General features: G+C 38.5%; 1 protein-coding gene across 1 annotated transcript in view; it reads left to right on the plus strand.

Annotated features, from left to right (window-relative positions):
• Positions 1 to 12,501, plus strand: part of Dars1 (aspartyl-tRNA synthetase 1) — a 54,959-nt gene extending 42,458 nt beyond the window's left edge. The window contains exons 11-16 of the mRNA XM_070023862.1: positions 1,085 to 1,231; positions 3,742 to 3,784; positions 6,324 to 6,404; positions 8,441 to 8,552; positions 8,765 to 8,836; positions 11,889 to 12,501. Of these exons, the coding sequence (XP_069879963.1) occupies positions 1,085 to 1,231; positions 3,742 to 3,784; positions 6,324 to 6,404; positions 8,441 to 8,552; positions 8,765 to 8,836; positions 11,889 to 11,980 (547 nt within the window). The 3' untranslated portion in view covers positions 11,981 to 12,501. The remainder of the gene's footprint in view (positions 1 to 1,084; positions 1,232 to 3,741; positions 3,785 to 6,323; positions 6,405 to 8,440; positions 8,553 to 8,764; positions 8,837 to 11,888) is intronic.
• Positions 12,502 to 12,820: the final 319 nt, after the last annotated feature.

A 12,820-nucleotide genomic window follows, 5' to 3' on the forward strand; every position in this document is an offset into this window, starting at 1 on the left:
AGTTGAAGGGTAGGCTGGCCTACATAGAGAGACCCTGTCTCATAAACAACAACAAAAAATAATGACACTATAGTCTGTATAAATACATACTCTATAATGTGTTCACACATGACAGAATCATAGAACATAGCTTCAGTGTTAACTAACATATAACTGTAGTTGGGAAAATCCACACTCAAAAATAAGATCTTGTCTGAAAAATAACTTAAGCAAAAAAACTTGGATAGTAGAGTACATGCCTGGGAAACACCTGGCCCTAAGTTCATGCTCCACTACTATGGAGGAAAAAAATTGGTATTTTATGTTTCTAACACTGCTACCTGATACTAGTTTCGAAGGAAAAAACTTAATCCTTCAATACCACAGTGATTAAGCAATATGCCGACAGTTCACACCTGTAATCCTAGGACTCGTGCGGATGAAATCTGAGAGTGGCTGTTCAAAGCCAGCTGGGGCTGGAAAGTCTGTGAAACCCTTAACTATAATTAACTACCAAAAAGCTGGAAATGGAACAGTAGCTCAAAGGAGTTGAGTACTAGCCTGCAAAAAAGCTCAGAGATAATACCCAGGCTCTAATTTAAGCCCCAGGCTAGAGATAGATAGATAGATAGATAGATAGATAGATAGATAGATAGATAGATAGATAGATAGATAGATAGATAGATAGATAGATAGATAGATGACATTGAGAAAATGTTATAAATTTATATATTTAAATTTCACCTTTAAACTTAAGAATTAGATAACCATTTTCTGGTGCATATATTGTTTCACATAATGATTTTTGTTGTTATTGTTGGTTGTGGGGCTTGAACTCTGGGCCTGGGTGTTATCCCTCGGCTCTTCTTCCATAGCACTACTTCCAGTTTTCTGGTGGTTTGTTGGAGATAAGAGTTTAATGGACTTTCCTGCCTGGGCTGGCTTTGAACTGAAATCCTCAGATCTCAGCCTCCTAAGAAGCTAGGATTATAGGCATGAACCACCAGCACCTGGCTTTCACTTAACGATTTTTTTTTTTTAATGCAGCCTTGGCAACCTCTTGGAGAAACATTTCTCACACATGATTAACTAACTGTACCTACAGGTTTCAGACTGAAATTCAAACAGTGAATAAACAGTTCCCATGTGAACCATTCAAATTTTTGGAGCCAACTTTAAGACTGGAATATTGTGAAGCATTGGCTATGCTTAGAGAAGCTGGAGTTGAAATGGGAGATGAAGAAGACTTAAGGTTTGTTCCAGGATTTTTTATGCTCTAGAAATTTCATATAGGATATAAGAATGAGTATGTTAATTATTATTTATTTCACTTAAGTTATAAACAACACTTTTTATTCCTCCCCCCCTCATAGTTTTAACCCTTTAAAGAATATAAGGAGGGGCTGCGAATGTGGCTTAGTGGTAGAGTGCTTGTCTAGCATGCATGAAGCCCTGGGTTCGATTCCTTAGTACCACATACACAGAAAAAGCCAGAAGTGGTGTGGCTCAAGTGGTAGAATGCTAACTGTGAGCAAAAGAAGCTCAGGAACAGCGTCCAGGCCCTGGGTTCAAGCCCAGGACTGGCAAAAAAAAAAGTTATGCCTATGATTTTATTATATAATATGTTATTTCTTCCAAATAAGTGGTTTTACAAAGTTGAGAGTGGTCTCAATTGTCCCCACACATAAAAATACTAGTATCTTCAAAAGTTATCAAATTACTGTTCTTTATTTGATATATAGTATTTTATTATCTAAACATCATAAAACATAATTTTGAAGCAAATTATGAAATTTCCTATCAAATTTTATTCACAGTTGCTAGTTTAAAATATTTAAGTCAGCCAAAGTGCTAGTTGGCTCATGCCTGTTATCCTAGCTACTCAGGAGGCTGAGGACTGAGAATTGCAGTTCAGACTAGCCTGGGCAGAAAAGTCTGTGAGACTTATCTCCAGTTAACTACCAGAAAATTGGAAGTGGCACTATAGCTCAAAGTGGTAGAGTGCTAGCCTTTAACAAAAGAACTCAGGGACAGCACCCAGGCCCATGACCAACAACAAAAATAAAAGTAAAATGTTTAAGTCATCACACAGAGAATATACATATATGGTTGTCTCTTTTTTTTTTGCAGTTTTTTCCAAAATCATTATACTCAAAACATGATTTATTCAAGAGGTTTTTTTTGTTGTTGTTGTTTAACAAAGAAAAAATAAGATTGGAAGCATCCCCTACATTGCTATAGGATATTTTAAGGCAAATCATAAATATTTCAAGTTGGCCAATATTTTCTTTTTATTAGTATCTGTTAATTATACAAAGGAATTTCATTTTCTCGTGCCTAAATATATGTAAAATGCACCTTGATCAGATGCAGTTCCTCCATCACATTCTCATTCCCCATTCCTGTCCACCTAAAACAGTCTCAGAAGACTCCATTATTCCATTTTCATACAAGTATATAAAGTATATTGAGCATAGTCATCCTCCCTATCCTCTTTGTTCACTTCCTTACTCTTACTAATGCCATGTCCAGGGTAGGACTTTTTTTTACATTGTATCATATAGTTTTTAAGGGTATATTATTGTTCAAAGAATTTTCTTTTTCTTTCTTTCTTTCTTTTTTTTTTGGGGGGGGAGTGGGGGGTCCGGTCATGGGGCTGAACTCTGGGCCTGGGTGCTGTCCCTCAGCTCAAGGCTAGCGCTCTACCACTTGAGCCACAGCGCTACTTCCAGCTTTTTTCTTTTTTCTTATGTGGTGCTGAGGAATCAAACCCAGGGCCTCATGCATGCAAGGCAAGTGCTCTACCACTGAGCCACCTTCCCAGCCTCTCAAAGAATTTTCACTTTGGTATTTCACACATACATATATTGAACTTCGATCCTATTGACTCCTTTCCATTATTTTCTTTTCCTGTCTCTACTACCTTCTATTAACTATTTTAAGTGTTTGGATTTTTTTTTCCTGGGCCTGGGGCTTGAACTCTGGGCCTGGGCGCATTGTCCCTGAGCCTCAGTGCTCAAGGCTGGCACTCTACCAGTTGAGCCACAGAACCACTTTGGGCTTTTTTTTTTTTTAGTAGTTTATTGGAGATAGTCCAGGAACTTTTCTGCCTGGGCTGGCTTCAAACCGCCCTCCTCAGATCTCAACCTCTTTGAGTAGCAAGGATTATAGGCATGAGCCACCGGCACCGGACTTGGAAATTATTCTTAAATAGCATGTAGGCTACAGAAAGTATCTCTTTACCTCAGAAATTTAACATATTTATGTAAACCGTATTACATTTTAGAGATTGGAAATACTGATTTTTATTTTACAAACTTTTGATAAAGTCTACCAAAAGGTAGAGAGGTCACTTATTGTTAAGACAAGTAACTACATTATTGGATCAGATACCTTTTGTGGGGGGGAGAGCAAGATAGATTAACTGTGTTTTGGCCAAAATTTTTGTCCATTTAAATTTTCAAGTAGGAGTACCTTACTAACTTTGTTTTGTTTTGTTTTGTTTTTTGGGGGGGGTCCGGTCGTGGGGCCTGGGTGCTGTCCCTCAGCTCTTCAGCTCAAGGCTAGCGCTCTACCACTTGAGCCACAGCGCCACTTCCGGCTTTTTTTCTTTTTGCTTATGTGGTGCTGAGGAATCGAACCCAGGGCCTCAGGCATGCAAGGCAAGCGCTCTACCACTGAGCCACTTTCCCCAGCCCCTTTGCTTTTTTTTAAGTTACTGTTTGAGCTTCAAATACCTGACTTAATGTTTCTTTTTTTCAGTACCCCAAATGAAAAACTGTTGGGTCGTTTGGTAAAGGAAAAGGTAGGACTCTTGGATATGCTGGCTTTCTTTTTCTATATATCTGAGATGTATGCTGATTCAAGAGAACAATTTCAGGTTCTTGGCATCTTCCCTAAAGTGCTATGCTTCTAGAATAAACAAAATGAGGACCATATTTTTTTAATTCTTAAAAAAATACAAAATACTTAGACTCTGCCTAAACTAATTGACTATTTTATATATGTGCTAAGTTGTACTAGGGTGATTGTAAGTAACACTTATGTCAGAATATCAGGTAAGTTAAAAGGACTTCTAAATTATTTGCGATTATTTTAAAAAGATCTTCCCTAGGAATTCCTCTTAAGAAACTTGAATGAGCTTTCTTCATAACTATTTTAGTATCTTGCTTTCTAAAACTAAAACTCCAAAAAGGATATACACTCTACTTCAGTATGGTCTTTAAAAACTTAAGACAATAATGTAATGAAATTAACAAAGTCCTTGAGCTCCCCCTGCTGGCTACACTTGGCTACACTTGAAATAAACTAGGGAACTTTTTGAAAATCAGTGTGTGTGTGTGTGTGTGTGTGTGTGTGTGTGTGTGTGTGTGTGTGTGTGTGTGTGTGTGTGTGTGTGTGTGTGTGTGTGTGTGTGTGTGTGTGTGTGTGTGTGTGTGTGTGTGTGTGTGTTCTAAAATTGTTTCAAAAGAACCAATTTGTTAACTGTTAATATTCTCTCTGATCTCTTACAGTAGCAAACATGGTTGAAATAAAATACAGTTGAAATGTTGTTAATGTCTTTTTAATTAAATCTGGATCACATAGTAATATTCTACAGAACTTAAAATTTCATGTTAATCGTACTTTTTCATTTGAAAAAACATTACCAAGTGATATTTCTATATCTAACAATTATTGAGAAAAGCCATGTTTTTAATACAAATATTGAAATAAAATTCCAGTTTGTCAGTTTTTTCCAAAGTGACTTATACATTTAATAAAGTCTTGGTAAAACCCAAAAGGATTTCAAATAATTTAACAAAAATGGTGTAGATGCATCTAAAAGACTAGATGACTTAGAATAACAAGTGAAAAACTAAAAATAAATGGTATTTATTGCAGTATAATTTGTGATGGGGAGGGGTTGGAGATTACATATCAAAAGAAATGAATGGCTGGGCATTGGTGTTTCATGCCTGTAATCCTAGCTGCTCAGGAGGCTGAGCCCTCTCAGATCGAGGTACAAAGCCACCTGAGTCAGGAAAGTCTGTGAAACTTACCTCCAATTAAACACCAAAAAGTCAGAAGTAGAGCTGTGGTTCAAGTGGTTGAGTACTAGTTTTGTGCACAAAAGCTCAGGGACAGTGTCAAGCCCTGAGCTCAAGCCCCAGGACTGATATTTTACAAGAAATGACTAAAGCCGGGCATTGGTGACTCCCATTTATAATCCTAGCTACTCAGGATGCTGAGATGTGAGGACCTCCATTCAAAGTCAGCATGGACAGAAAAGTTCCTGAGACTATTTAATTAACTACCAAAAACACAAGTGAAATTCAGTATCAGTGGCTCACACCAGAAGTTGAAATCTGGAGATGCCAATTCAAAGCCAGCCCAGGCAGAGAAGTCACTGGGATTTTAATACCTAATTAACTACCACAAAAGTTGGAAATGGAGCTTTGGTTTATGTGGTAGAGCCCCAACCTTGAGCAGAAAAGTTCAGGGACAGTACCTACGCCCCCAGTTCGAGCCCCAGGACCAGCATTCACACACTCATACACACAAAAGCCAAATGGAATTGTGATAGAGTACCAGCCTTAGGCAAAAATGCCAAGTGATAGCATGAGGCTCTTGAGTTCAAGCCCAAGAACCAGTTTGGAAGGAAGGAAGGAAGGAAGGGAAGGAGGGAGAGAGAGATGAAAGGGCCAGGCACCAGTGGCTCACACCTGTAATCCTAGCTACTCAGGAGGCTGAGGTCTGAGGATTATGGTTCATAAGCCAGCCCAGGCAGAAAAGTCCCTGTGAGATTCTTAGCTCCAATTAACACTCAAAAAACAAACTGTGGCTCAAAGTGTAGAGCACTAGCCTTGAGCGAAAGAGCTCAGGGACAGTGCCCAGGCCCTGAGTTCAAATCCCACCACCAATTTTTAAAAATGAATGAATTATGAATTGTAAGCTGCTCTTAGAAGATACCTACTAAGGGCTGGGAAGGTGGCTCAGTGGTAGAGCGCTCGCCTTGCATGCCTGAGGCCCTGGGTTCGATTCCTCAGCACCACATAAGCAGGAAAAAAAAAGCTGGAAGTGGCGCTGTGGCTCAAGTGGTAGAGCGCTAGCCTTGAGCTGAAGAGCTGAGGGACAGTGCCCAGGCCCAGAGTTCAGGCCCTACGACCGACCAAAAAAAAAAAAAAAAATGATACCTACTAGAAGAGCTTAAAACATGGCAGAACTTTAGATTTTACTTGCAAAAAGCAAGTCAGTGTAATTATAGTGACTTGGGGGAGCAAAACTATATAAAAAATTATGTTCTAGAAAAGTTAGCCTTTTTTAAAAAGCCTATTTTAATTGCATTTTTTTCTTTCTTATAGTATGATACGGATTTTTATGTTCTTGATAAATATCCATTGGCTGTAAGACCTTTCTATACCATGCCTGACCCAAATAATCCTGTAAGTAATTTGGTTTCAAATAATCTACTTAAGGAAAGAAGGAAAACTATTGTCAGTATGTCAAATTGTATAACATGAATAATGATTTTCATTAATAATATAGTATCAATAGATACATTGCTATTATACAGTATTAGTGTCTCCCTATAGTTCACACTGGCATTGTTAAATTTTAATGTTCTGTCAAATTAGTCCTGAAGGCCAATATTAAAAATCATTTTAGGGCTGGGAAGGTGGCTCAGTGGTAGAATGCTTGTCTTGCATGCATGAGGCACTGAGTTCAATTCCTTAGCACCACATAAGCAGAAAAAGCCTGAAGTGGCACTGTGGCTCAAGTGGTAGAGTACTAGCCTTGAGGAGAGCTTGGAGTACTTGGAGAGCTGAGGGACAGCGCCCAGGCTCAGAGTAGGCCCCGTAACCGGCAAAAAAAAAAAAAAGGAAAAAAAATTATTGGGCCACTTTTAGAAGACTCATAAGGAAGAAATAACTGATAACTAGTGCTAGATTTAAAAACATTATTACGTTTTCTTATTATTGACCTTGAACTAACTCAGAGTTCAAATTGTTTTAGGAAATGTAAGTAATGTCTTTTAACTGTTTTCCTGTAATAGAGGTTCCCAGGCATTATATGCATTACAATCACCTGCAGTACTTTTTAAAAACAGATGGTCACCACTGGCTTATATACCTATAATCCCAGCCATTCAGAAGGCTGAGATCTGAGAATTGCAGTTCAAAACTAGCCCAGGCAGAAAAGGCCATAAGACTTTTGTCTGCAGTTAATCACCAAAAAGCTGGAAGTGGAGCTTTGGCTCAAATTGTAGAGTGCTAGCCTTGAGTGAAAAGGCTAAAGGACAGAGCCTACCTAGGCCATGAGTTCAAGCCCCTTAGTATAGAAAAGAACAGATTATGATCTCCATTTCTGAGTATGATTAGTTGGTCAGTAGTAGGGCACGGTAATTTACATTTCTAACAAGTTCCTGGTAATACTGAATTACTTGGTTCAGTATCAGACTTTGAAAGCCATTGTTTGTTGAAAGTGGGGAAGGGGTTTAAGTTCAAACGGATGTTATCAACCTGAAAGAGAACTACTTAACTGGTAGATTTTCAACTTTTCTTTCCTGGAAAGATTTTTTTTTTTTTTTTTTTTTTTTTTTTTTTTTTTGTCGGCCGTGGGGCTTGAACTCTGGGCCTGGGCCCTATCCCTCAGCTCTTCAGCTCAAGGCGAGCGCTCTCTCTACCACTTGAGCTACAGCGCCACTTCCGGTTTTTCTGGTGGTTTATTGGAGATAGGAGTCTCACGGTCTCTCCTGCCCGGGCTGGCTTTGAACCGAGATCCTCAGATCTCAGCCTCCTGAGTAGCTAGGATTACAGGCGTGAGCCACCGGCACCCGGCTGAAAGATTTTCTTAATTAAAAAAGACTAAGGACTTACTGATAATTTCAGTTCCAAAATGAACCAGAAATCATAACATATTTTAAAATATTTTGGATAGTAAAATAAAAATCAGTACACTTCTTTTTCTTTTTTTTTTTTTCTTTGGTTGGTTTTGGGGCTTGAACTCTGGGCCTGGGCACTGTCCCTCAGCTCTTCAGCTCAAGGCTAGCGCTCTACCACTTGAGCCACAACACCATTTCTGGTTTTCTGGTGGTTTGTTGAAGATAAGAGTCTCATGAACTTTCCTGCCTGGGCTGGCTTTGAACTGTGATCCTCAGATCTCAGCCTCCTGAATACCTAGGATTACAGGCGTGAGCCACCGGCTCCTGGCAGCACACCCTTTAATGTGGCACTTGTATTTGTTACTAGAGATGAGGGAGAAAGAAAAAGAAAGGACTCACAAAAAAGGACTCAAAATTTAATGCAGGAAAAAAAATTATTCAGGTCTCCATAAATCTTCCTGGGCAGAAGAAATTATGTTCACTGAAGAAGAAAACATGAATTTGTTCTTCATACAACATAGTTTTTTCCCCCCATATGTTTGCAGCAGAGAAAGAGTAGTAGTACTTTAACACTGGTTTTATTTGTTTGCCCTGCAGAAACATTCAAACTCCTATGATATGTTCATGAGAGGAGAAGAAATATTGTCAGGAGCTCAGAGAATACATGATTCCCAGCTACTCACAGAGAGAGCCTTGCATCATGGAATTGGTAAATGGCTTAAAATAATCTTCATTGAGCAGTAATTGCTTTTGTGGATTTTTTTTGGGGGGGGGGGAGGGTCCAGTCATGGAGCCTGAACTCTGGGTATGGGCACTGTCCTTCAGCTCAAGGCTCTACCTCTTCAGCTCTACCTCTTGAGTTGTGAATTTTTTTTTAATTCTAAATGAAATAATAAATGTTATTTTGTTTTATTTGTATAGATTTGGAGAAAATCAAGGCTTACATTGATTCCTTCCGCTTTGGAGCACCTCCTCATGCTGGTGGAGGCATTGGTAATCCACTGTTATTGTTGAACAATACTTATAAATGCTAAGAATAATACAAATTTTAAGCATTTTTAGTTAGGACTAATAAAAATTTTATTTCCAAAATAAAAAGTGAACAGCTAACTTGTAGGTTTTAAAATACTATTATAATAATAAGGTTCTAAGCATTTTCTTTTAAAGAGGTTGGAAGCCGCCAGTTGCTGATGATTCAAACCTGTAATCGTAGCTGCACAGGAGGCTGAGATCTGAGGATCAGGGTTCAAAGCCAACCCAGGCAGGAAAGTCCATGAGACTCTTATTTCCAGTTAACCACTAGAAAACCAGAAGTGGGGCTGTAGCTCAAAATGATAGCCTTGAGCAAAAGAGCTCAGGGAAGTACCCAGGCCCTGAGTTCAAACCCTTCCACAAATCATTTTGAAGGGAAAATGTCCTATATTCTCTGTCCTACTATGAGTCTAATGAGATTACCCCAAATTAAAGTTCTCGCATTAAGTTAGCTCAAATTTGTTGATAGTATTATAGTAACTGGGGAGGGGGGAGAGAGGGAGTAATTGGTACTAGGGCTTGAACTCAGGGCCCAGGCACTTTCCCTTGGCTTTTTTGCTCAAGGTTAGCACTCTTCCACTTGAGCCACATCTCCCACTTCTGGCTTTTTGGTGATTAATTGGAGATAAGAGTTTAATATAATCACTATTACAGAGTTTAGAATATGCAGATGTCATTATGTAAAGAATAGGCAGTAAAAGTTGGCACTGGTGACTCATTCCTTTAATCCAGTCAGCTACTCAAGATACCGAGATCTGAGGATTCCAAAAAAAAAAAAATCCATGAGACATTTTTCCGTGTGTGTGTGTGTGTGTGTGTGTGTGTGTGTGTGTGTGTGTGTGTGTGTGTGTGTGTGTGTGTGTGTGTGTGTGTGTGTGTGTGTGTGTGTGTGTGTGTGTGTGTGTGTGTTTTCTAGGACTTGAACTCAAGGCGCTGTCCCAGAGCTTTTTCATTCAAGGCTAACACTCTACCACTTAAGCCATAGCTCTACTTCAGGCTTTTTGCTGGCTAATTCTAGATAAGATTGTCATGTACTTGCTGTCCACACTGGCTTGCAACTGTGATCCTCAGATCTCAGCCTCCTGAGTAGCTTAAGATTACAGGTATGATCTATGGGTGTCTGGCTCTCCATGACACTTTTGTCTCCAATCAACCAACAAAAAGACTGAAATGAGGGGTGGCTCAAGGAGTAAAGTACTAACCTTAAGCAAGAAAAGTGAAAGTCCTAGGCTCTTTAGTTCAAGCTCCAGTACTGACATTAAAAAATAAAATAAAGCCGGGCACCGGTGGCTCACGCCTGTAATCCTAGCTACTGAGGAAGCTGAGATCTGAGGATCGTGGTTCAAAGCCAGCCCGAGCAGGAAAGTCCATGAAACACTTTTTTTTTCTTTTTTTCTTTTTTTTTTTTTTGTCAGTCATGGGGCTTGAACTCTGGGCCTGGGCGCTATCCTTCAGTTCTTCAGCTCAAGGCGAGCACTGTACCACTTGAGCTACAGCGCCACTTCTGGTTTTCTGGTGGTTTATTGGAGATAGGAGTCTCACGGTCTTTCCTGCCCCGTCTGGCTTTGAACCATGATCTCAGCCTCCTGAGTAGCTAGGATTACAGGCGTGAGCCACCAGCGCCCGGCTTCCATGAAACTCTTATCTCCAATAAACCACCAGAAAACCAAAAGTGGCACTGTAGCTCAAGTGGTAGAGCCCTAGCCTTGAGCTGAAGAGCTGAGAGATAGTGCTCAGGCCCAGAGTTCAAGGCCCATGACCGACAAAAAAATAAATAAAATAAAAACAGGATGAAGTATTCTCTTATTTTTATTACAATTTTCATTTAAAATGTATAATATTTAAAACTCATTGCCATATAAAAATATTTTTTGTCTCTATCTTTGTATGATTGTTAGTATTATAAAATCTTAACATAAGAAAATTTGTGAAATAGTACTCTGCTACTTTCAGTGATTTTAAATCTTGTCAGTTACATATTATTTTATTCATACATCAGAATCAGTCACATTTCTACACTCAAGACACTTAATATACTAATGTACTGTAAAAACCTTCTGTGTTAGGGTCCACTGTGTTTAATAAGTAGAAAATTGGCCTGGCGCTGGTGCCTTACACCTATAATCCTAGCTACTCAGGAGGCTGAGATCAGAGGATTGTGGTTGTAAGCCAGCCTGAGCAGAAAAGTCCCCGTGAAAGTCTTATCTCTGATTAACCCTCAAAAAACAAAAGAGGAGCTGTGGCTCAAAATGGTAAAGCACTAGCCTGAGCAAAAGAGCTCAGGGACAGCACCCACGTTCTTTTTTTTGGTACGGTCGTGGGGCCTGAACTCTGGGCCTGGGTGCTGTCCCTCAGCTCCTCGGCTCAAGGCTAGCGCTCTACCACTTGAGCCACAGCGCCACTTCCGGCTTTTTTTTCCTTTTGCTTATGTGGTGCTGAGGAATCTAACCCAGGGCCTCAGGCATGCAAGGCAAGCTCTCTACCACTGAGCCACCTTCTCAGCCCAGGACCCAGGTTCTGAGTTTCAGCCCCACAACCACCAAAAACTAAAAATAATAATGATAATAATAATTACAGAATTGTATTAAATATTTTGGTACTTGTATTGATGAATTTCCTCAAATAAGTTTATGACTTATTTAATAACTTGTTGCTTATACTGCAGAATCAGAATGTTATAAAACCTGTTAAAAAGAAATCTAATTAAAAGAACTATATTACAAGATGACTGGCTTTCCAAAAATTGTTTATAGATTTCATCATTTATGTGTATTTTCATATTTCACTGAATATACTACAAAAAGAATTCTCATTTAGTTCTTCCCACATAGAGTAGCATCTCTGTTTTTGAATATTTATCCAAGACATTTCGTTTTACATAAACCCTAAATAATCAAGCTGCCCTTATTAACACAGTATTTTGTTGAACTGTGGTACTATTAGTAATGTAAAGTAAGAAAAGTCCCAGAGAGGTGTTCAGAAAAGGGATTAATGATGCCTTTCTTTTCCCCAGGGCTGGAAAGAGTGACTATGCTGTTCCTAGGGCTACATAATGTGCGCCAGACATCAATGTTCCCTCGCGACCCCAAACGACTGACTCCTTAGAGAAGGCCTGCTTCGCTCAGGTGTACCTTGGGTACCCAGTAGAATAAATGTCTTATTAACATGTCACCATTACTTTTGGGTTAATTTGATACGTTTATTTAAAAGAGACTTTTATAACTTTGGACATGCTGCAATAGGAAATACTTGGACATTTTAATGAGAAATTCATAGAGTAATGTTAGAAATTCATATCTCATTACTTCAGTTAATGTTAACAAGTTTTAAACAGTTAAGATTCTGAAGTTTTTATTTTCTACATTATGGTGGCCACAATATTGTCTTAAATTTTCAATACTTGAAGTTTTTATTAAACTTTTAACGTTGACATAAAATGATTGGAGAAATGACTAAGCTTTTAACAAATATGTAGCTGGTATGTAATGGACAATTTAGAAAGGATCAATTCTTAAAAGTTACACCTAGAAATCATGTAAAGCAGATGAAAATCCTGCTAAAAATATGCAAAACAGTACTGTATTGTTAAATTCTAAACTTGAATTTCAATAAAATTTTAAAGCTAACTTATAGTTTGTATAACTTTGTGGTAATATGATCTTATAACTAGTTATTTGCATTTATACTTCAAGAGTTAAATATAGATAAACTGGCTTTATGTAAATGCCTAAAAACAAATGAAACTAATAAGTTTTTAACACATATTCATATCAAGATAAAAGTTCAAGTGAGTGTAAAGGTAGAGTTCTTAAAGCAAAAAGCTTGGGTTGATTAATAGAGTTCATTTTTTAGGAATTAAAAATACTGCAATATCCTGTTTCATTCTTCACTGGTAATAGTACTTAGAGCATGTCACTAAAATGTATCCCCATCTTCTATGTAAGA

This window comes from Dipodomys merriami, unplaced genomic scaffold, assembly GCF_024711535.1.
Source record: "Dipodomys merriami isolate MVZ:Mamm:240054 unplaced genomic scaffold, mDipMer1.0.p SCAF_1, whole genome shotgun sequence".
NCBI classification, from domain to species: Eukaryota; Metazoa; Chordata; class Mammalia; order Rodentia; family Heteromyidae; genus Dipodomys; species Dipodomys merriami.